The following is a 24,950-nucleotide window of genomic DNA, read 5'->3' on the forward strand; positions in this document are numbered from 1 at the left end:
GATAATTCACCAAGTCTATTTCCATTGTTGCTTCGTTTCTTCTGAAAGTAGCAGAAGTTAATATCAATTATAGCATGACATAACAACGGCGTAGCAAAAGCCTCCTCAAATTCCATGAAAATTCTTGCACAAAGAGCCGCAAGCAAAACATCCACGGTTCTTATATAAATTAAAGCTTGGTTTCACCACTAGATAGGGACACGCCCTGAATTGGAATACAACTGATTGTTTTGATGTTGATGCATTTGAAAGGTTTACTCGAATGTAGTACGAAAGGTTGGTCTGTTGTAGTCCCTATGTCTAGCAATGTTCTCAGCAGCAATAATTTTAGTAAGTTGAGCTCACGGAGAGGTTGAGCAGAGACAGCCGCAATTTTTCTCGCCAAAAACTTATTTCTCGCTTCAAGGTTGCATTTTGCTTCCGTCAAAACGTATTTTCCTGTATTTTTTGGCAACTTTTACCACAGCAACAAATAATTGAAACCCAATTCTTAAAATTGGTCTCAATCAGGAACCCTTTTCGCTATCGTAATCCACAAAGTGCAAAGACTTTTCAAACAGAGATGTTTATTCTTCAAGGTTCAGGAAATGTCTTAAAATCTCATAAAAAGATTCATACAAAACAAAACGAAACTAGCTTTGTCTCGTCTCTCTGCCTAAACAGATAATTAGCCTTTTTCAAAGCAAACGCTAACGAACTACCATCTGATAAAATACATACCACAAAACGACCACAGCAAAAAAAGGGAATAAAAACCATCACATCCCTTCTTGCCATTATTGTTTCATGGGTTCTTCACTCGTGGTCTCATTTACAACGCAAAAGGAGGTAGGACCGCTTTGCCCAGTATTTACAAGAAAGGTGCTACTTCGGCTTAACTATACGACACACATGTGACTATAGACTGACCCCATCTCATCCGGACTGTCTGACCATGGCTACAGTTCTTTTTTTAGTTTTGATATCCATAAATAACCTAGGCCAAAAGTATTCCGGCAAAATATGATTAGCCACCTCCTTATCGGACCTGTGAAAACCATCTTGTCTGATGTGCCACTCCATGATTAGGTATTCAAGGAAAAGCCCAAGGGCGCTATGATTTGTGGAAATTGATCCGTGAAGATCCTTCTTAAGATTCCTTGCTCATCCCAGGTGTGCCCCTTGGATCCATCATTTCAAACACTGCCAGTTCTATGTGATACTCCAGTGCGCCGTCTATTATTTGCAACCGACCTACTTTGCCATAGGTGAATCCATATAGGTGCTTTGGCAGATCTTTATTCTCCGAGACGACAATTTGTTCTCAATCCTGCAACGAAAAATTTATATACAGTATTTACAAAACGCAGAGAGGTCGCCTATTTCTGATATCTTGAAAGGGCGTCAGCATTGGCGTTTGCAACCCCCGGACGGCTACTAATGGTGAAATCATATGCTTGTAGGACTAGAATCTTCCAAGCTAATTTTTCGTTCTGATTCGACGTCACATTAAGACACCGTAACGGATAATGATCGGTTTTGACGAAAAAATGCCGACCCACTAGGAAGTAGTGGGTTTTGGATATTGCTCATTTTTTTTGCTAGAGTCTCTTTATCGATTGTGAAATATTTACTTTCAGCGGGTTTCAGTTTCCTGCTGATGAAGCCAATAGGATATTCCTCCCCGTCAGCCCGCTGGGTCAAGACTGCCCCAGCATTTTGTCACTCGCGTCCCTTTGTAATATGAAGGGCTCTTTCTGGTTTGGATTTCTCAAAACTGGGGTTGAACACAATGCCTCATTCAGAGACTCAAATGCCAGTTCCAAATTGATAGTCTATTCAACTACCTCAGGAGAATTTTGGCCGTCATCTGACGGAGTGGTTTAGCCATAGCTGCAAAATTCCGGATAAAGCGACCATAGTATCCAACTAGTCTCATAAATGCTCGAACATCCTTTTTCGCAATTGGCCTTGTATAATTGACGATCCCTGGATCTTAGTTGTCAATAGATTAACGACTCCACCTCCTACCGTATGTCCCTAAAACTCTACTTCTGTATCCCCGAACCTGCACTTCCTTCGATTGACTGTCAGCCCTGCTGACTGCAATCTCTGTAGCACCATTTCAATATTTCGCATGTGGTCCTCGGAAGTTTCACTGAAGCTCACAATATTGTCGATGAAGCAGTGATAGAATTTCAAATCTCTGAGAACACGACCCATAAGCTTTTAGAATCGTCCATTTGCTCCTTGAATTCCAAATGGTATTACAAGAGACTCGCATAAATCATTTCGCGTCTCAAATGCTGTCTTGTGTATAATATTAGGGCACGTTTTTATCTGAGACCTAAGTTAAGTCTAGCTTGCTGATAAATTTAGCCATACCCATTCCCTCAAAGGTCTCATCCGTGCGAGGTAGTGGGTAACAATTGTGCCTTAAAATTTGATTTAGTTCCCGATAGTTAGCACAAAACCGCACCGTCCCATCTGGCTTTGGTTCTAGTACTATCGGTGCCACATAATCATTCTCCGACAGTTGATTTTTTTATAACAAGTAAAAAAAAGGTAAAGGATACGGCATTAGACTCTGCAGTCCCTACCGGCGGTGCTGATCTCCGTTTCTTGGCCCTTCAGCCAGGAAGTGCAATGGGGGGCTGGGGCCAACCATCCTGTGCTTTCGCACACCCTTCCTGTTTACCTTCCCCAGATTTCTCCAGGTACCCATTAAGAGCTGGGTCGACTCTGGCTAAGCTTACAGAGTCACGCCACTGACCTCCGTCCCAAACTGAAGGTTAAGGTTAAGGTTAAGACTAATTGGTAGGAAGGGGCAAATGACCTTGAATAGGTTTTTCGGCCCACCTTTTTTATGATTTTAAAAGATATCTTGGATCAGTTGGAAAATTGATCTTTTTTTTGTGTGTTTTCACTGAAAAATACAACAACATTGTCCACCCTACAATTTGAAAAATATGTCGGCCCCTTCCAACCTATTTGGTAAATTAATACCCCTGATTATCTGCACAACTTTTCTATTGGGGATAGATGTGAGTGACATAATCAAAAGTCCCATCATTACTGGATTTTATCAGCGTTTCTCATTAACCACTGTCTTCTGAAAATTCTCATTCCGAGAATCCAATTTTCTTTGATTAGTGAATACAAAACGTTAATGCATTTTCAGGGCTATTTACATCATGCTTACTTTGGCTTCTATTCTCTGTGGGAAAAACGAATTTGGGATTCAAAACACCAAACAAAAACAAAGTTATGCTTTTTAATAATTCATATAAATTCTGAAATTATAGAAGAAAATAATCCAAAATATGGGTAGAAAAATGTAAGTGGCAAGAGAATTCACATACAAATACATATTTAATTCTCGGACCAAAGTGAATAGAAATTCGAAGCTACGATTGGAATTTGGAGGTGAAAAGTAAAGCCTTAGGTATAACAACAATCCACTTTGTTCCTGAAGCTGAAAGGTTTTAGTCAAAGATTTAATCCGGGTATTCTTCGGTATTCCGCTCTTTACGCAAAAGTTTCTTACTGTTTTAAAAAATAGATTTAAGAGAAAGAGTCAAGCTTTAGCGTAAAGAGCGATGCGCTGAAGAGAAAATCCCCTTTCATATACGGAGTAATTTCTGTTCGTTTTAAGTTTTAATGTTGCTCCTTACTTTCATTTAAAAAGCTTGTTTTTTTAATTAATTTCTTTTAAAGGCGAGTTTTACACCTGTGACAATTGGGCAAAGTTCAAATAAAACTCTTTGAGAGCGGACCTTCAAAAACCAAAGAATATCCTGACCAAAACTTTAAGGAAAACCATTTAACTTGAAAAACGAAGCAGTTTTTAGTACCAACTAAATCTCATTCGAGCCAAAATGAATCAAATCCCTTTTACATTCTTACCATTAGTTTTCCACTCCCTAAATTTTGCATGTAGGGTCGAATTTCTACTAGATTTGTTGGGAGAATTAACAACATATTTGTATGCGAATACAGATCCAACTTATATTTTTCAATCCGTATTTTGGATTTTTCTTTTTCCAATTCAACCTTCAGGAAAAACTATCCTCTGAAGATTCTTCCAGAAAACATTTAGAATTTATTTTTCAGCGGTTTGAAAGGTCTTTCTCTCCGAACCATTATTGATAACTGTCGAAGCGTTGGTTAACATCTGAATCTTAGCTCCAGAACGTCCTATTACTCTCTCAAACTTTCACCAACTGTAGGAAAGCACAATGCGCCTTAGCTATTTTACCTTTTACATATTCACTTGAGCTACATGATAATACATTGAGCTTGTTGATAATAAGATCTAGATAATAATAATCAAGTTCTTCAATTTCTTGGTAATTGGTAAATTGCTTCATTATCCTTCATTATTCCTAATTTAAGAAAGTCTTTTAAACATTGATTTTCAACCTTTTTATAAATCTCCAACTATCTAAATCTTTTCCTGGAGTGGTTTAGTGGATTGATGTGTGCTTGACGATACACGCCCCGGGGCTTGATCGGGGGAGACTGATGTAATGACTTTTGTAGTCAAGAAACATCACTGATGTCGGCATAGTAGATTGACGTCTGCTTGACGATATGCTGCCTAGAGTTTGATACCAGCTGCCATGGGCCGTTGTAAGAACTTTTGTATTCAAGAACCCCTACTAATCCATAAACTAAACTGGGCTATCAAAACTTCCAAAAACTTCTTAATTCTATATAAAGAAAGGCAAAGTATATTCAAATCATCTGTTCAATCTAGATCTAGATTGACACGCAAGCTCAAGTCGTAGACCTCAAGTTGTAGTCCTACAACAGTAGTAATTATTTCACTTCCGGAACTACAAAAAAATTCCTTTCGTACATAGCACTAATCACTTGATGATAGTTATCTCGTGAGCCATGCTTATCTAGTAAAGAACCTTCGATCAAGCTTTTTATGTTTCTGAATTCAATGCCTATTCGTAAATTATAAAATTCAAGACTAAAGAGTCATTTGGACAGAATTTTTTTAGAGCTTCATTTAAATTTGCTTATATTTGCTTATTTTGCTGAATATATACTTGTGCAAAATTGCTAGCCCAAATCATACATCCATAAGTTATAGACAGCGCCATCAAAGTATGATATAAATGGACAAAGATGTGATAAGGTAAAAATTGTTGAAAACGTTTTAAACTTCCAAGGCCACGCGCTACCATAGACGCAACCACATCAGCGCGTGTTCTCCAGCTGAGTTTCTGATCGAGAATAAATCCTAGGTACCGCACTTTCTCAACCCACTTTAGTAAAGAACCATTTATTACTATTCATTGGGAAGATTTAGAGATACTCCAGTCCGATTAAACAGAATATAGTTGCTCTTTGCCGCGTTAGTGCTAAGTAAGCTAGTGCCTACAAACTCACACAGCTCTTGCAGAGCTCTGTTTGCTCTCTGGACCAATTCTTCAAGAGTCTTTGCTGCTACAACGAAAATCGCATACTGTCAACATACATTACATACAATAGGGCTCTAAAGCGGAACCCTGAGGAACCTCACATGAAACAGAAAAAAACTAAATCACTTATCCTCTATATTTAACCTCGCTAACCAATCATTTAAGTATGAACTAAACCAATCCAAACATCTCTCTTTTACACCCAAATTTCTTAATCTATCAAAGAAAATACTGAAATGAACTATATCAATCGCTTTTTTTAATTTATAAAACTACTAATGCAATACTCACCCTTTTCCAAAGCTAAATTAATATTTCTAAGAGATACTGTACAGCATGCGAAGTAAAATGACCCTTTTGGAATCCGAACGGGTCATCATACAATGCATGCAGGCTCGTGAGGTGATCAAATACTCTTCCATAAATAACTTTTTCATAAGATTCCAGAAATACTGGCAAAATAGAAATAGGGCTCCAGTTCGATATATTCATTTAAGTGCCCCCTTAGAGAGGGAAAATCTTTGCTGCTTTCAATAATTTATGAAATACTCCCTTCTCCATTGATAAATCTGTTAGGTGTGTTAGCATAGGAAGAATATACACCACAAGTGATCGAATAGTCTTCGTATCAACACCATCCAGCCCAGCTCTGTTGGATCCAAACAGGCTGATGATCTTTGTTAATTCAGCTGAATCAAAGGGACGAAATTCAATCTCCACTCCCTCGCCCTGCTCATCAACAAACGAGCTGCCGTTCACAAGAACCTGGTATTTCCAGTTTCCACTTGCATCTTCGTTCCAATGCTAGTAAAATAATAGCCAAACTTGTCAAATATCTCTTGTCTATCTTCTACAGCCACTTCTTCGATTTTAATTCGTGCGTCTTGAGCTCTCCGAGGCTCGCTAACCAGTTCATTGATAAATTTCCAAGTTCTTTTTGGATCTGGTTTATTTTCCTCAAAAAAGGCCGAGTAATGCTGTTTCCTTTTTTTCTTTTCAGTGAGTTTGCCATATTCCGAATCTGTTTAAAATGAGCACAGTCTTCCTCCTTTGAAGATCTCAGATAATCTTGAAACGCACTGTCACGCTGTTCAAAATAAGTTATCTTGCTCTTCATCAGCCCATGGTTTTCTTGGCACATTTGGTCAGTGTCTAGGTGTCTTCAGCGGACGAGTTCTATCATATGCAGTAATTATGATGCTACTAAATTGCTCAAAAGCTTCACAAGGGTGTTCCTGGCTAAAGAAAAATTCAAAAGTTGTTGTACTTATTTCTTCTTTAAACTTCCGAACGTTTTCAGGCTGAGTCTTTCGAAAAATATTATTTTGTTTTTTCTGGCATGACACTTGTAAATCTAAACTTAATACCAATGGAAATTGATCTGATGTCCAATTCACTACAGTATTAGAAAAGGCCTTTCGGATGTACTTTGAAGAGACAAACACATTGTCAATCAGGTATAGTAGAGTGATCTGTGATCCTATTAGGAATTATTACAATGGGAAAAAGATCATTAGAAACCATAAAAAATGTAAATCAAAACCACATGTAGATAAAAGATCAAAATTAAATCACCCATGCACAAAACTTTTGCTGTGACCTCTGAACCATCATTAAAAGACTGTTGGAATCTTCTGTGAAATCCTCTTACGACGCAATTAAACACAGCATTTTGTATAGTCCCAAGATACAAGAAATCACAATATTTACTAAACTGCAAAGGTTTGTAACCCACTGTAGACTCTTTATTCGCCAAATAAAAAAGTAAATAACTATCAATGTCATACGGGAAACTTTCCAACCGGCTCAATCTCAATGTTATATCGATTGGTGAATCACACATATTCATATCTTATAAACACTTTATAGCTCTTACTGTGCAAAGAAAATTAAAAAAGATTAAAAAAAAAAGCACAGCTGAGCTCTCAGAACAGATAAACAATAGTAAGAATAATAAATGGAAAGAGAGACCGCACTCCAAAACTACCCCTTCACCGTATTCAGAATGTCCGTACGGGGTTTCTTTAGGGCCTCAGTCACAAAAATACCCGACTTAGCAAGTTTTGCTTTGCTCTTGAAAAATTTCCTTGCCATTTCGCTGTTTTTCAATTTCATAGTCACCGGTGGAACATCTCTTTGGCCTTGTGCAGTAGAATTGTTTAATTGTTAATACTCTAAATGCTCTAATACTCTAATACACTAAATGCTCTAAATACTCGTTAAATACTCTAAATGACATTTTGAGACAATACGGGTGACTTCCATTATCTGTGTTATGATATTCATAGTTGTTGCTTTCAAATCTTCACCAAGTAACTGCTTCCTACCGTTGAAAACTAGGGTATCTAGGAGCTTTTCTTGATCAAAATCATCTATTCTACTTTTCATATTTGCCAAGCGATTTTCCAAATCTTGAATTTCTACTTTCGGATTTTTGGATGACTTTAATATGCTTTGAAACTTTGGTGGAAACTCAAGGGCCATTAAGGCAAAGTTTTTGCTAATTATCGTCTTGCACGATTACTTTAAGGAATCTCCATTTTTCTGTTGTTTAACCACGTACTTTTCTAAGACTTTCTCAGTAATTTTTTCCATCATTGATTTTTGCTTTCTCCCAATCTCATCCTCGCTAGCAACAATTTTCTCCAGCAGCGGAGATGACGAGCTCGCTGGCTCGCTGATTTTCCATGCAGCGTACAACTTGATTTGTTTGTAGGTTTCGGGAGAGTTTTCAGCTTCTTCAAACGCAAGCTTTACTCCTTTTCCCGTTTTTGGCGACGCTTCCTTTGTATTAACTTAATACAAAAACTAACTTTTTTCTGTGAGCCTTATTTCCTTGTGATCCGTAGCAGAAAGCAATGAAGCTTTCTCGGCCTTTGCTATCTTAGCGATCTGCAGGACTTTGACTGTCCATAGCAGAAATCCTTGGGTATGAGTTAGGGCTTAATCAAATTGTTTGAAGGGCATCCTGAAGACAAACCTAAAAAACAAAAATCACTTTACACAAAATGTTATCTTTTAGTGAGCTGGCCCACGGATAGCATTGGCAATTACCTTCGTGGAGGGTTCTGATGGACCGTGGAGACCTGCAAACGTTTATTTCTTTCATCGTACTTTGGCGTCCAGAACAACAGTTATAATATTACCCAAGTATCTAAAGCAAATTGCTCACAGTGCCATACAGTATTGTACACAATTTCACGTGTTGCGCAATCCAATTCAAGGTTATATTCAGTTTATGTCCCCAAAATTCAGAGGCAAAAATATTACTGTAATACAATAAAATAGTCAATAAATTAATCAACAAAACACTTTTTACATCATTTTAGTTGATACTATGTATCTGTTGTCACTCTTAAAGCAATTAAATAAAAAAAACAAGTTTTTTTAGCTGAAAGTAAGGAGCGACATTAAAACTTAAAACGAACAGAAATTACTTCGTATATGAAAGGGGCTGCTTCTTCATCAACGCCCCGCTCTTTACGCTAATTTTTGACTCTTTCTCTCAACTCTGCTTTTTAAAACAGTAAAAAACTTTAGCGTGAAGAGCGGGGTGTTGAGGAGGAAATAGCCCCTTTCATATACGGAATAATTTCTGTACGTTTTAAGTTTTAATGTCGCTCCTTACTTTCAGTTAAAAAAAATTGCTTTTTTTAAATTTCTGAACGTTTTTGAATTAACGCATGTTTTGATTTTTGCTATTGCATATTTGGAAATTTGCATATCAATTTATTTTTTTGACTAAATGGCTTTCTCATAGTTTTGATCGGACAATTTTGAGAAAAAAGGAGCGGAGGAGGAGGCCTAGTTACCCTCCAATTGTTTGGTTACTTAAAAAGGCAACCAGAACTTTTAATTTTTTACGAACGTTTTTATTTGTAAAAATATACGTAACTTACGAATTAACTTAAGTAACGAACTTCTAAATTCGTATGTTTTTACTACGTATATGAGGGGGTTTGCCCCCTTGTCAATGCCTCACTCTTTACACTAAAGCTTAAATTTTGTCCCAATTCCTTAAGAATGACCCCCGAATCACAAAAACCGTAGAATAAATAGTGAAATCACTAAAAATACTTTTGCGTAAAGAGCGAGGTATTAGGAGGAGGTGAGCCCCTCATATGCGTAATAATTTCTGCTTGCTTTAAGTTTTAATGCTGCTTCTTACTTCCAGTTGAAAAAACTTTTCATATTTATTTTTTTATTGTTCTTTTTAAATAATGCTAGAAAATCCTGCGCTCCCTTCATGGAAATTTTCTTCCCCCATGACAAATTCCTCGATGTAAAGTTCCCCCAACATATCCCTCTCTTGTAAACTCCTCCCCCAACCAAAAAATCCCCCTGAAAATGTCTTTACACTTCCCAATAACCATTACTATATGTAAGCACTGGTCAAAGTTTGTAACTTGTAGCCCCTCCCACGGGGACTGTGGGGGAGTAAGTCGTCCCCAAAGACATAGTTATAAGGTTTTTCGACTACGCTGAATAAAATGGCTATCTCAGGATTTTGATCCGTTGACTTTGGGAAAATAATTAGCGTGGGAGGGGGCCTAGGTGCCCTCAAATTTTTTTGGTCTTTTAAAAAGGGCACTAGAACTTTTCATTTTCGTTAGAGTGAGCCCTCTCGCAAGATTCTAGGACCACTGGGTCGATACGATCACCCCTGGGAAAAAAAAAACAACAAACAAATAAACACACATCCGTGATCTGCCTTCTGGCAAAAAATACAAAATTCCACATTTTTGCAGATAGGAGCTTGAAACTTCTATAATAGGGTTTCTGATACGCTGAATCTGATGGTGTGATTTTCGTAAGATTCTATGACTTTTAGGGGGTGTTTCCCCCCATTTTCTAAATAAGGCAAATTTTCGCAGGCTCTTAACTTTTGATGGGTAAGACTGAACTTGATGAAACTTATGAATTTAAAATCAGCATTAAAATGCGATTCTTTTGATGTAGCTATTGATATCAAAATTCCATTTTTAGAGTTTTAATTACTATTGAGCCGGGTCGCTCCTTACTACAGTTCGTTACCACGAACTGTTTGATAAGGGTAAGAATTATAATTTTAGTATGAATAGCGGCTTCTTAGGAAGGTCCAGTCACCCGTATATATATAGAAATTTTTCATTTGTTTTAAGTTTTAACGTCAATCTTTATTTTCACTAGGAAAAATTATTTATGTTCTTTCTGTTTTTTAATTCTATTTCCTGGTTATCCTAAATGTAAGAAATGCCAACGATCCCTTAATTCTCACTCCTTACACCAAAGTGTTTCTTCGGCAGACCAGTGTTTGGAGAAAAAGAGATGATATAGTAAATTCATTTTCCAAAAAATAAGTAAAGATTTCCAAAATTTGTATCTATTATAAGGGAATAACTTTCACCTCTCAGCACCTCACTGCACACTTTTTCTTGTATTCATTCATATATTGGATATAATATTCGCAATGAAGGAAAGTCAGAGGCTATTTCTCTAATCATCTGAATACTCATTCTATTCATTTGAATCACCTATAAAACAAGTTTGAAAATTTAAGCCAGAATTTGGACCTCTAATGTCTTAAGCACCTCCAATAAAATAATCCATTTGCTAACACTCCAATACATGGGGTGCAACTGTTCGATAATCTTGGATAAAGATGGATTGCTGTTACTTTTATTGGCTGTTATTTCTATTGAATAGATGGTCGAGAATGACGGTTCGTTTCTTATGGACTGCATGGAACTGGACAAATGGTTTACTCCTAACATTCACGGCTCCCAAGATCTGGAGGATATATAAATGGGCTAACTTTTCAATATTGCCAAGAACATTTGTCCGAAAAAAATTCGCGCCTTACGGATCGGAATTGTTGTTTCACAAGCCATAACGCAAGGATTCAGTATATCAAACAGTTCGTGGTAACGAACTATAGTAAGGAGCGACCCGGCTCAATAGTTACCAAAACTCTAAAAAAATAAATTTTGATATCAGTAGCTACATCAAAGGGATCGCATTTTAATGCTGATTTTAAATATATAAGTTTCATCAAGTTTAGTCTTACCCATCAAAAGTTACGAGCCTGAGAAAATTTGCCTTATTTAAGAAAATAGGGGGAAACACCCCCTGAACGTCATAAAATCTTAACAAAATGACACCATCAGATTCAGCGTATCAGATAACCATACCGTAGAAGTTTAAGCTCCTATCTACGAAAATGTGGAATTTTGTATTTTTTGCCAGAAGACAAATCACGGGTTTATTTGTTTGTTTTTTTGTTTTTTGTTTTTTCTTTTTCCCAGGGGTCATCGTATCGATCAAGTGGTCCTAGAATGTCGCAAGCGGGCTCATTCTAACGGAAATGAAAAATTCTAGTGCCCTTTTTAAGTGACCAAAAAAATTGGAGGGCATCTAGGCCCCCTCCCACGCTCATTGTTTTCCCAATGTCAACGGATCAAAATTTTGAGATAGCCATTTTGTTCAGCATAGTCAAAAACCATAATAACTATGTCTTTGGGGATGACCTACTCCCCCACAATCCCTGGGGGAGGGGCTGCAAGTTACAAACTTTGACCAGTGTTTACATATAGTAATGGTTATTGGGAAGTGTACAGACGTTTTCAGGGGGATTTTATTTTGTTTGGGGGTGGGGCTGAGGGGAGGGGGCTATGTTGGAGGATCGTTTCTTGGAGTAATCTGTCATGGGGGAAGAAAAATTCAATGAAAAGGGCGCAGAATTTTCTAGCATTACTATAAGAAAACAATGAAAAATAAACATGAAAACGTTTTTTCAAATGAAAGGAACGAGTAGCATTTAAACTTAAAACAAACAGAGATTATTGAGCATATGAGGGGTTCTAAAAATACTTTAGCATAAAGAGCAATGTATTTAGGAGGAGATATATACCTCGCTCTTTATGCTAAAGTATTTTTAGTAATTTCAACTATTTATTCTACGGCCTTATTCAGGGGTCATTCTTAAAGAATTGGGACAAAATTTACTATTTAGTGTAAAAAGCAAGGTATTAACGAGGGTACAAACCCCCTCGTATACATAATAAAAATATAAGATTATGAAAGTTTGTTACGTAAGTTAATTCTTAAGTTACGTATATTTTTTACTAATAAAAACGTTCGTTAAAAATTTAAAGTTCTAGTTACCTTTTTAAGTAACCGAAAAACTAGAGGGCAACTAGACCTCCTTCTCAACCCTTATTTCTCAAAATCGTCTTATCAAAACTAAGAGAAAGCCATTTAGCCAAAAAAAAGAATTATTATATAAATTTCATTTTAATAATTTATGTGCGGAGAGCCAAAACCAAACATGCATTAATTCAAAAACGTTCAGAAATTAAATAAAAAAAACTAATTTTTTTAGCTGAAAGTAAGGAGCGACATTAAAACTTAAAACGAACAGAAATTACTCCGTATATGAAGTGGGTTGTCCCCTCCGCAATCCCTCGCTCTTTACGCTAAAGTTTGACTCTTTGCCACAATTCTACTTTTTAATACAATTAAAAACTTTAGCGCAAAGAGCGAGGGATTGCGGAGGGGACAACCCATTTCATATACAGAGTAATTTCTGCTCGTTTTAAGTTTTAATGTCGCTCCTTACTTTCAGCTAAAAAAAAATAGTTTTTTTTTTTATTTATTCCATAAAGGGATCTCTTTTGTCACTAAAAAAAAGACACTAAAAAGGGATCTTTAATTCCGATTCGAATCACTATTTTAATTATCTACGATAATTACTTTGATGATATCACCCATGAGGGAAAAAACAGACACGGGAGCTTGACCATTCTTCGCTGAAAAAAAAAATAAGAAACTTCGAATTATGTAGATAGTGCCATTAGTGTCCTTATACATCTTGGGTTTTATTTAATGATTACCAACAAGATTCCAATCCTTTTGGGGGTGTTTAACATCTGTTTCTCAAGCTATGCAAATCTTCATTTTTGTTCCTTGCTGTTGCTTTTGATGAATAGCTATAAAGTTAGTAAATTCTTATTATAATTATCATAGATGACAAATTGTGCTGTTACAATTACTGTAATCCACACTCTGTTTTTCAGAATTACAATTTCTATTGGCTACTGTCGCTCTTTACGTCAGTTACTTGGTAGGAGCTGTTTGATCCAGTGCTGTAACGAATGTCAACGCTGCTTTCCTACCATCTTGAACCTCCTTTTCCATTTTCAAGCATAATAATTGATTGACAAAGCGTCAAATTGTAATCATCCCTAAAAAGTACAACTTGCAAATATTTATCTTGGGAGAGGGGGTCTATACTATCAAAGTTAATTTCAAGGACTATGATTCACATGTTTTTCAAAAGGGTGTATACAAACTCATATTTTTATAGCAGGGTTTCCCATGGAGAATTTAGGGGGGGGGGAATAGTCCCTTTGGAAACAGGAAGGTCTCAAAAATGTAAAAAAGGGAAACGAGAAATATTTCTTTTAAATTTGTGGTACAATCTGAGCTCCTTGCAGAAATCACCCATCCTCAGGGAAATTTCATGGCGGTGATCATCATACCCCTCCACCCATCTCCCCCACTTTTGTGGTGGTAAGCACATGAAAGCATTTTTTTTATAGCGGACTTTAAATATTATTCTGCAGCACTCATGTTACAGACTTGGTCCAAAAATATTTTTCGGAATGAGGGGAAATAAGAGATTATATTTTATGTATATTGCCTCAAGAATTACTGAAAACGAGAAAGTTTGAACATAAAAATCTACTTTTTGAATTTCTGAAGCTACATACATACACCTACGTTGTTTACTTTCTCTCAAGATCAATCCTTTTATTGGGACGTTTTTTTTCCTTTTTTTCAAATTACGAAAAAATTTCTCAGGATCGTAGTTTTTTGTTTTTTATGTTAAATTCAATACAGTTTATATTATCTAGTTTCACAATAACAATTTGATCTTGGATATATTGATTTAAAAAACTTAGTTTAAAACTTAGTTTAAAAAACGCTTTACTGGAAAAAAAAACGAATGTGGATTGACAGTTTAATATATATATATGCCGACATTTATTCCTTAAAGTCTTAATGATTTTTGATTTGTCAAAGTTAAAAACGTGAAAACATTTTTAAATGTAATTTTTTTTTCAGTAAAGTGCAAATTACGTTCTGGTCTTGAAATGGCAAGAGGGTTTTCAGCCAAACTCAACTTAATTTCTGCAAGTTTTGAGTTTGACTCGGTTGTTTATTGTAATTTCTGCTCGTTTTGGGTTTCATTTATTTATTGATAGTGACTTGTGGTAGTTTTACGCTTGGAAAGTATCTTGACTTTATTTCTGCTCATTTTTGGTTTAATAGAACTCTTCAATTTTTTTTTTGAAAACTTATTTTAGGAATTATATTTTTTTTAAATTAATTTGTGTTCGTTTTTAATTAACATAAACTTTTTCATGAAAAAAGAGAATAATATCTTATATGGTTTTTATTTAAAGAATTCACATTTTGGCTTCAAATTTGCATATTGGACAAATTTTTTCAACAATTTTTAAGAATATACGCCTAAAATCAGGCCACAAAAGGCATTGTTTAATTTAGTTTTGTAACTCTTCAGTGTTAAACTAAAAATTAAAACTTCTAAATTATGTCTAGGGTCTTTAACCACATCGATAGACTTATACTTTTCTTATTTAGCTAAATCGTAAGAGTAGAAGTAATAAAAGTAGTAGCTCCGAAAGTTTCAACTTAATCCCTTCAATCGTTCTTGGATATTCATGAGATTTTTACTTTCAACCAGCATACATACAGTGCCTTTTGATTTAGTTTCAAAGCAAGATTTAGTTTTAAAGCATAATGGACAAATTGCAGAGCTGTAGGGGATTGACTAACAAAACATCCTTAGAGACGTAGTTGCTGGACCATTCAACTATTCTGAACAAAATGACTATTTTCAAAATTTTGATTTGATTTATTCGGAAAACTATTGGGCTTCGAAGGAGGTTCACTTGCCCACCAATCATTTTTACCTCTTAAAAGGGGCACGGGAGCTTCCAATTTCCAATCAAATAAGCCTCATCCAAATTTTATACGACCACTCATTCTATAAAAACCTCTCATACCCCGGAGCAAAACTTACAAACCTTACCACCAGGCTGAGAGGAGATTGTTTCGATCCCTAAGGCCTTGCTATATGATCTTAGGACTATTGTGAACAAAACGGCCACTTCAAAATTTCCATCAGATGCATTTGGGGAAAAGAAAATGGGAGGTGTATTGTTTCCCTCCAATCACTTTTGACTCTTAAAAATGATACTAGAATTTCTGATTAACAACTGAACGAATCCTTTCCAAAATTTATGCGACCACCCGTCTCATGAAAACCTTATATTTTAATAATGAGCAACTAGCATAACTTCTATCCCTTACCCTGAGAGCTGTGAGGGAGTTGTCATTCCCAAAGACATAATTAATGGAGCTTTATACTATTCTGAACAAAATATCTATCTCAAGATTTTGATTGGATGTGTTTGAGGAAATGATGGATGCGGAGGGGGGTGAGCTGGTTGTCCTCTAATCAATTTTGACTCCTAGTAAAGGATCTAGAACTCTCAGTTTTCAATCGAATGAGTTTCTTTCGAAGTTTCTATGGTAAATCCTTCTATACGAAGTGCCTTGGAAAGAAAAAGAAATTTTACGTTGTGCCCGCATCACTTTTTACCCAGGCAGCGCTATTGTGGTACCTATGATATTTTGTTATAAACCCCTTTTTATAGAAATTCCGTTACTATTAGCAAGAAACGCTCCTTAGAAATCATAACCACGAATTTGTTCATAGATGTTGTCACGTGAGGCTTTTTATCATGCATAAGTAAGGTTAATGCCCTTACAATTCTATTATCGAGGCATTATATAATTTAACTAAATTATAATTACATTATTACTTGTAATATTCACTCATATCGTGTTTATTATGCGTAAATTGATCAAATTTCCTGATTATTTTGGCCAACCTCATTTGCTAGTGTCCCTTTTTGTGGCACTTAGTATTAACCAAGTGACATATAGCAATCGCAAATTCTGTCGGTCTGTCTGTCTGTCGGTCCCGGTTTTGCTACTTTAGGCACTTCCAGGTAAACTAGGACGGTGAAATTTGGCAGGCATATCAGGGACCAGACCAGATTAAATTAAAAATAGTCATTTTCCCGATTTGACCATCTGGGGGGGGGGAGTGGGGGGCCGATTAATTCGGAAAAAATAGAAAAATTGAAGTATTTTTTACTTACGAACTGTTGATCAGATCTTAATGAAATTTGATTTTTGGAAGGATATCGTGTCTCAGAGCTGTGATTTTAAATCCTGACCAGATCTGGTGACATTGCGGGGGATATGGGAGGGGGAAACCTAAAATCTTGGAAAACACTTAGAGTGGAGGGATCGGGATGAAACTTGGTGGGAAAAATAAGCAAAAGTCCTAGATACATGATTGACATAACCGGAACGGATCCGCTCTCTTTGGGATGGTTGGGGGGGGGGGATAATTCTGAAAAATTAAAAAAATGAGGTATTTTTAACTTACGAACGGGTGATCGGATCTCAATGAAATTTGATATTTAGAAGGAAACGGTGTCTTAGAGCTCTTATTTTAAATTCTGATCAGATCTGGTGACATTGGGGGGTTGGGGGGTTGGGAGGGGGAAACCTAAAACTTGGAAAAAACTTAGAGTTGAGGGATCGGGATGAAACTTGGTGGGAATATTAAGCACAAGTCCTAGATACATGACTGACATAACCGGAACGGATCCGCTGTCTTTGGGGTAGTTGGGGGGGGGGGGGGGGTAATTCTGAAAAATTAGAAAAAATGAGGTATTTTTAACTTACGAACGGGTGATTGGATCTCAATGAAATTTGATGTTTAGAAGGATATCGTGTTTTAGAGCTTATTTTAAATCCCGACAGGATCTGGTGACATTGGAGGGGGAGTTGGGAGGACGAAACCTAAAACTTGGAAAACACTTGGAGTGGAGGGATCGGGATGAAACTTGGTGGGAAAAATAAACAAAAGTCCTAGATACATGATTGACATAAACAGAATGGATCCGCTGTTTTTGGGGTAGTTGGGGGGGGGGGTTTATTTCTGAAAAATAGAAAAAATGAGGTATTTTTAACTTACGAACGGGTGATCGGATATCAATGAAATTTGATATTTAGAAGGATATCGTGGCTCAGAGCTCTTATTTTGAACCCGACCGGATCTGATGACATTTGGGGGGGAGTTGGGAGGGGGAAACCTAAAACTTGGAAAACACTTAGAGTGGAGGGATCGGGATGAAACTTGGTGGGAAAAATAAGCACTAGTCCTAGATACATGATTGATATAACCGGAACGGATCCGCTCTCTTTGGGGTAGTTGGGGGAGGGGTTAATTCTGAAAAATTAGAAAAAATTAGGTATTTTTAACTTACAAACGGGTGATCGGATCTCAATGAAGTTTGATATTTAGAAGGATATCGTGTCTCAAAGCTCTCATTTTAAATCCTGACCGGATTTGGTGACATTGGGGGAAGTTTGGGGTGGGGGAACCTAAAATCATTGAAAACGCTTAGATTGGAGGGATCGGGATGAAACTTGGTGGGAAAAATAAGCAGAAGTCTTACATACGGGATTTACATAATTGGAACGGATCCGCTCTATTGGGGGGGGGGGGGTAATTCTGAAAAATAAGAAAAAATGACGTATTTTTAACTTACGAAGGAGTGATCGAATCTTCATGAAAATTCATATTTAGAAGGACCTCGACTCAGATCTCTTATTTTAAATCTCAACCGGATCCAGCGTCATTGGGGGAGGGGACCGGAAATCTTAGAAAATGCTTAAAGCGGAGAGATCAGGATGAAACTGGATGGGAAGAATAAAAACCTGTCTAAGATACGTGACTGACATAACCGGATCGGATCTGCTCTCTTTATTGGAGTTGGGAGGGGGGGTAATTTTGAAAATTGAGGTATTTTTAACTTATGAAAGGGTGACCAGATCTTAATAAAATTTGATATTTAGAAGGATCCTGTGCTTTAAAGTTCTAATTTTAAATTCTGACCAGATCCTGTGACACTGGGGGGAGTTGGAGGGGGAAACCGGAATTCTTGGAAAACGTGAAAATTGGGGTATTTTTATCTTACGAATAGATGATCGGATCTTAATGAAATTTGATTTTTAGAAGGAATTCATTTCTCAGAGCTCTTATTTCAAATCCCGAGCAGATCTTTTGACATTGGGGGGAGTTGGAGGGGGAAATCTTGGAAAAACACTTGGAGTGGAGGAATCGGGATGAAGCTTGGTGGATAGAATAAACAAATGTCCTTGATACGTGATTGACAGAATCGTGCTGGATTCGCTCTCTTTGGGGGAGTTGGGGGGAGGGGTTGAATGATTTGGAGAGTTTGGTGCTTCTGGACGTGCTAGGACGATGAAAATTGGTAGGCGTGTCAGGGAGCTGCACAATTTGACTTGATAAAGTCGTTTTCCCAGATTCGACCATCTGGGGGGCTAAAGGGAGAAGAAAAATTAGAAAAAATTGTGTATTTATAACTTACGAGTGGGTGATCGGATCTTAATGAATTTTGATATTCAGAAGGACATGGTGACTCAGAGCTCTTATTTTAAATCCTGACCGGCATTAAGCCTCTTATTTTCCTTTTTAAACCAATCTATTGATTCATAGAATTTTGTTAGAGCTCATACCTCTAACAACGAATTTCAATCGTTGCAAGACGAAGGTTCTTGTCTTGAGCGGTGGAAGGACCACTTCTGTTCGCTCCTCAACAATACTGGTCCGTCTGCGCCTCCTAATGATAGTCCCAGCCAACCTTGCAGTCAAAGACTTGGAAAAGATGTTCCTCCAGATGAGCCTTTCAGCCCCTCAGAAATTGAACATGCAATAAAAAGACTCAAGAATAATAAAGCTGCTGGTACCCCGAGGATTGCCGAGGATTGGCGGAAGGGTGTCATCATCTCCTTATGGAAGAGAAAAGGCTCGAGAAGCGACTGCTCCAAATACCGGGTAATAACCCTACTGTCAGTCCCTGGCAAACTGTTTTCAATGGCCCTGCTGGATCGATGTTGGAGCATCATTCGAAAAATCCGGCGACCGGAGCAAGCTGGTTTTATGTCGGATCGTTCAACCATCGAGCAGATTTTCACGATTTGACAAATAGTAGAGAAGACCACAGAGTTCGGACAGAAAGCATTTATTGCCTTCGTTGACTTCCGTGCTGCATTTGACTCAGTCGATCGAAAAGCTCTTTGGCGGATTCTAAAGTTGACTGGCCTACCCGAGAAATATTGCAGACTTCTCAAAGCGCTGCACCATGGGACGGAGAGCTGTGTACAAGTTAATGGTCGGCACAGCCCGTTCTTTCAAATCACGACAGGGGTGCGCCAAGGATGTGCAGTGGCCCCAGAGCTCTTCAATGTCATCGTAGATTACGTTATGACAAATACTACTTCACGTCTCAGCTTTGGGCTCAAATTCGGAGATCATACCATCACAGATGTCGATTTTGCCGATGACTTGGCCATTCTGGCGGAATCCATGGAGCAGCTGCTGGAAGCGCACCGAATTCTGCGAGAAGAGGCTGCCAAAGTAGGACTGCATATAAACTGGAACAAAACTAAAATTATGGCCATAGACCCGTCTTCTCCTGCTGTTAACTCTCCAGTTAGCCTGGACAGCACCACTAGCATCGAGGTTGTTAAAGACTTCACCGACCTGGGCTCCGTAATTTCTTCAAATGGCTCACTTCTCCCCGAGCTGCAGGCAAGATTATCTAAAGCGTCTTCTGTCATGGGTAGACTGAATCGTCACCTCTGGTGAAAACCAAAAATCAGTCGCACAACGAAACTGCGGATCTTCAACGCCCTAGTCGACTCTGTGATACTTTACGGAGCTGAGACATGGCAAGTATCAGCTGCAACCCTCAAGAAAATAGACGTATTTCATGCAAAGAGCCTGAGAAGGATTGAGGGCCTACGATGGTCCGACTTCGTCAGCAATGAAAAGCTTCTGCAGCTCACAAAGCAGTCTTGGTTTTCGACTCAAGCAGCCGAGTGAGCCTTATGATGTTTCGGGCATCTGCTTCGAATGCCACCACATCTACCCGCAAAGATGAGCTATGACTTCGACCCTATCAAAGTTGGTTGGAAGCGACCTCGCGGCCGACTGAAGAAACGTTGGTCCGACAGCCTGTCCGAGTTCTTGGCGATGGCAAACATCAGACAGGGCGAAGAGCAAATACTCGCCATGGACCGAAGTGGGTGGAGGAGACAGACGTCAATCTCTACGCCGAGCAGTGCCCGGCAGGAGACTTAAGTCAAAATAAGTCATACCATATGATCTCTCGGCTCTTAGCTCTTCTCGCCTCGTCACAAGTGCCATATGAGCTCTTAGCTCTTGTTCATAAGTGAATTCCTTTTTGGGGTTTCTATAACTCAAAACATCATATTAGGGTAGGGTATATTAGCTTATCTCCTAACTTAATAGTCTTAATTATGTAATTTCTCAATTTATGATTGGATATACCATTTTTTCCTTTGCACTATTAAGGTTGAGCTCTATCATTAATTTAGTGTTTATATTTTCATTTTCTCTTAATGAAGATTTTCTTGGTATCTCTTATTTATTTTTATGTTTATTTCGCTGGACGCGTCAACGGGTGGTGCTGTTGACCGGGCAATTGACGGGAGAATTTGTTTAAATACACTTATTTGAAATGCATGTAGTGAAGTATGGATGTTGTATTTATTTAAAGAAGTTTTTTCCATCCCGTGCATTACGAATTTGTCTTCTCAGCCGGGCTCTGGACATTTTGTAACTTATTTTATTATTAAAATGAACCTGAATCTTTCCTCTGGCTCTAACATAGTTTTTCCTCTAGATCCTCCGACACTATCTGTAACGTTTGGGAAAAGCCTCGAAGGGAAATCTTTGAAAGAAGGAGATGATGTCTACTTCGAGTGTCATGTTGTTGCCAATCCAGCACCACTTAGAGTTGAGTGGAGACACAACGTAAGTTTTATTTACTAGGGCTTCCACCCCTGCTCTTTCATTGAAAATTCAATGAAAGAGCAATGAATATGTCAATTTTCTTCAGCCTCTTTTCATTACACACTAATGACAAAAGTAGCTAGGGTTCCTCCTTCAATTTGGCAGCGTTAATGTTTTAATAACTCTCCCGTTTAACTTCACTTACGAGTATCCATCACTGAACATTGTCAATAAATTAATTTGAAAAAGAAATAATAATAATAAAAAATGCAACAGCTATTGCTTTTTCAATACAAGCTTTTATAATAACTCTTTTGATAAATTAGTGGTGGTTTAATACATATTGCCAATTAACTAATTTGTACGCAATTACACATTGTGATCATGGCGATCAAGCATAAAAATTAAATTTTGTCTTTTTTAGGCTTTTTTCTAATAATAGCATGTAAGGTGTGAGTTAATTTTGCTAGAGAACATTTTTAACGCAAATGATAAAGCTGGGTTATAAAGAAAAGTTCTCCTTATATACCAGCTAGTCATGGAAAGGCACATCTGATTATAATATTATTACTGTTATTAGTATTTTATGGGCATATATATAAATGTTCTCGTTAAACGAATTTGTGTAACTTAACATCTTGGGAGATCCATTTAAAGTTCGAATATATTACCGAAAGTCTGTTTAACAGAATAGATAAAATAGCGAAAATAAAAAAAAAATAAAGTAATAGACACTAATTCCAGAAATAAAAATTGCTAGGCCCCACAATTCGGCACACGGCAGGCTTCTATATATGGTTTGTCATTGTCGCTTGTCTTTTAACCACAGAAAATTTGAGACAATTTGCTGTCTTTTCATACTATTGTCTTTTCAAAAATATTTTATTATTAAAGCTCAATTTCTAACAGCGATATCTGTTAAGCTTCAAAGTTTTTATTTTTTAAGGTTTTCGAATGTCAAAATAGAGAATCATCATTTGTAATAATTGAAAATTTTCATAAGTGAAATAAACATTAGTTTTTTTCCTGTGATTTCAACTAAAAAAAGCGAGCGATAAAATGGACAGGGCACATATGTTGGAAAATATATCCAAAAATGGACAGAAAGCATACTGGGAAAATCTCAACAGATTGTTATCAGCGCAACACGAACGTTAAAGCTATAAATAGGGATAAAGCTACGAGATTACAAATATAAACTTTGATTCTGCTTCTAGTGTCTAGCTCATGCAAAAAAGAGAGAAAGATAGTAAACAAAATTATAAGAGGTAGTTTGTAACAACGCGTGTTGCTACCCGGGAAAATATTTCTATAGCCTCGTCCTGCGTCGCAATCCATACTCTGGGGGAACGCTGCTATATACCCTATAATAATTCTAAAGAAGCACAGAAAATACTTTGCTACCCCTTTTCTGGTTGCCAAAATAATAAAAAAGTTAGAGTCTATGGTATCAAACAATTTTAGAAAGTTCACTTCCAGAAGAAAAGTTACAATAATGAGGCGAACTCTTAAAAGTTTTTCCACCATTTTTTCTTAGTGACAAAATCTACTCATGGTTCATTACTTTCTGAGACTGAAACGTCTCGTTGCCTTCAAGAATCTTGCCAAATAACCTCACTTTCAACAATTTAAAGTGTTCATGCAATTGACTCCCTTTGATTCAGGTTCAAATCAAAGTCAAGTGTTGTATGGGAAAAGAATCTGTTTTCCTTCCTTTTCTGGTCGTTAGGTTCCATTCCAGGACCATACTTTACTTCAGTCATATTTTCCAGTTGATGAATTAGACTGTTTTGGCATTCCCCCAGTGTCATCATTGGCTGGAATTGTATTTGCACGCTCAGGGAAAGCAGTTATATATGGGGTTTCCACATTCAACTTGATTTACGAAATGGGAAATATTAAGGTTTCAATAAAGAATTGGAAAAAATAATTTTAAATTGTAGACTTACAAAGCAATTTAATTTCAAATTATATTTGTAATTCTAAACAAATGGGTAAATATTTTATGTGACTGTTTTGGAAAAAAATATGTATATAAATAAGGTAAAGGTAAAGGACACGGCATTAGACTTTTACAGTCCGTACCGGCGGTGCTGATCTCCGTTTCTTGGCCCTTCAGCCAGGAAGTGCAATGGGGGGTTGGGGGCCAGCCATCCTGTGCTTTCGCACACCCTTCCTGTTTACCTTCCTTGGCTCTGGCTAAGCTTACAGAGTCACGCCACTGACCCCCGTCCCAAACTGAAGAATTGGGCACACTGGGATTCGAACCCGCGTCCTCTCAGACAAGGGATCCCGAATCCAGCGCACCAACCCACTCGGCCAGGACGGCTCATATATATAAATAAATATATGAGCCTCATGTATATAAATAAATCCAGCTATAAAGAGAATTGAGAATGTAAACGAGAAGAAAAAACAAAAAAAAGAATAAGAATTAAACTGAAATCAGTGAATAACTTGAACGATAGAAGTTCACAAATATATATCTTTCCTCTTGCTCCTTAATAATTAACGCTAGAATACAATGAAATTTAGTAAATTACATTTGAAAAGAATTGTCTTATTCCTTTTTATATTGAAAGAGCTTCCTTAGAGACAATTAAATTTAAAAAAAACTAATTTTTTTAGCTGAAAGTAAGGAGCGACATTAAAACTTAAAACGAACAGAAATTACTCCGTATATGAAATGGGTTGTCCCCTCCGCAATCCCTCGCTCTTTGCGCTAAAGTTTTTAATTGTTTTAAAAAGTAGAATTGTGGCAAAGAGTCAAACTTTAGCGTAAAGAACAAGGGATTGCAGACTGGGATTCGAACCCGCGTCCTCTCAGACAAGGGATCCCGAATCCAGCGCACCAACCCACTCGGCCAGGACGGCTCATATATATAAATAAATATATGAGCCTCATGTATATAAATAAATCCAGCTATAAAGAGAATTGAGAATGTAAACGAGAAGAAAAAACAAAAAAAGAATAAGAATTAAACTGAAATCAGTGAATAACTTGAACGATAGAAGTTCACAAATATATATCTTTCCTCTTGCTCCTTAATAATTAACGCTAGAATACAATGAAATTTAGTAAATTACATTTGAAAAGAATTGTCTTATTCCTTTTTATATTGAAAGAGCTTCCTTAGAGACAATTAAATTAAAAAAAACTAATTTTTTTAGCTGAAAGTAAGGAGCGACATTAAAACTTAAAACGAACAGAAATTACTCCATATATGAAATGGGTTGTCCCCTCCGCAATCCCTCGCTCTTTGCGCTAAAGTTTTTAATTGTTTTAAAAAGTAGAATTGTGGCAAAGAGTCAAACTTTAGCGTAAAGAGCAAGGGATTGCAGAGGGGACAACCCATTTAATATACGGAGTAATTTCTGTTCGTTTTAAGTTTTAATGTCGCTCTTTACTTTCAGCTAAGAAAATTAGTTTTTTTTATATTTAATTTCTGAACGTTTTTGAATTAATGCATGTTTGGTTTTGGCTCTCTGCACATAAATTATTAAAATGAAATTTGTATATTAATTCTTCTTTTGGCTAAATGGCT

General features: G+C 37.0%; 1 protein-coding gene across 2 annotated transcripts in view; it reads left to right on the top strand.

Moving 5' to 3' along the window:
* The window catches only part of LOC136033575 (hemicentin-2-like), a 172,518-nt gene that overhangs the window by 113,002 nt on the left and 34,566 nt on the right, over nucleotides 1–24,950 (top strand). For both annotated transcript variants that reach the window (XM_065714334.1, XM_065714333.1), the window contains exon 8: nucleotides 21,296–21,426. In XM_065714334.1, the coding sequence (XP_065570406.1) occupies nucleotides 21,296–21,426 (131 nt within the window). The remainder of the gene's footprint in view (nucleotides 1–21,295; nucleotides 21,427–24,950) is intronic.

The sequence above is a fragment of the Artemia franciscana genome, chromosome 12, assembly GCF_032884065.1.
Source record: "Artemia franciscana chromosome 12, ASM3288406v1, whole genome shotgun sequence".
In the NCBI taxonomy this organism is placed as follows: Eukaryota; Metazoa; Arthropoda; class Branchiopoda; order Anostraca; family Artemiidae; genus Artemia; species Artemia franciscana.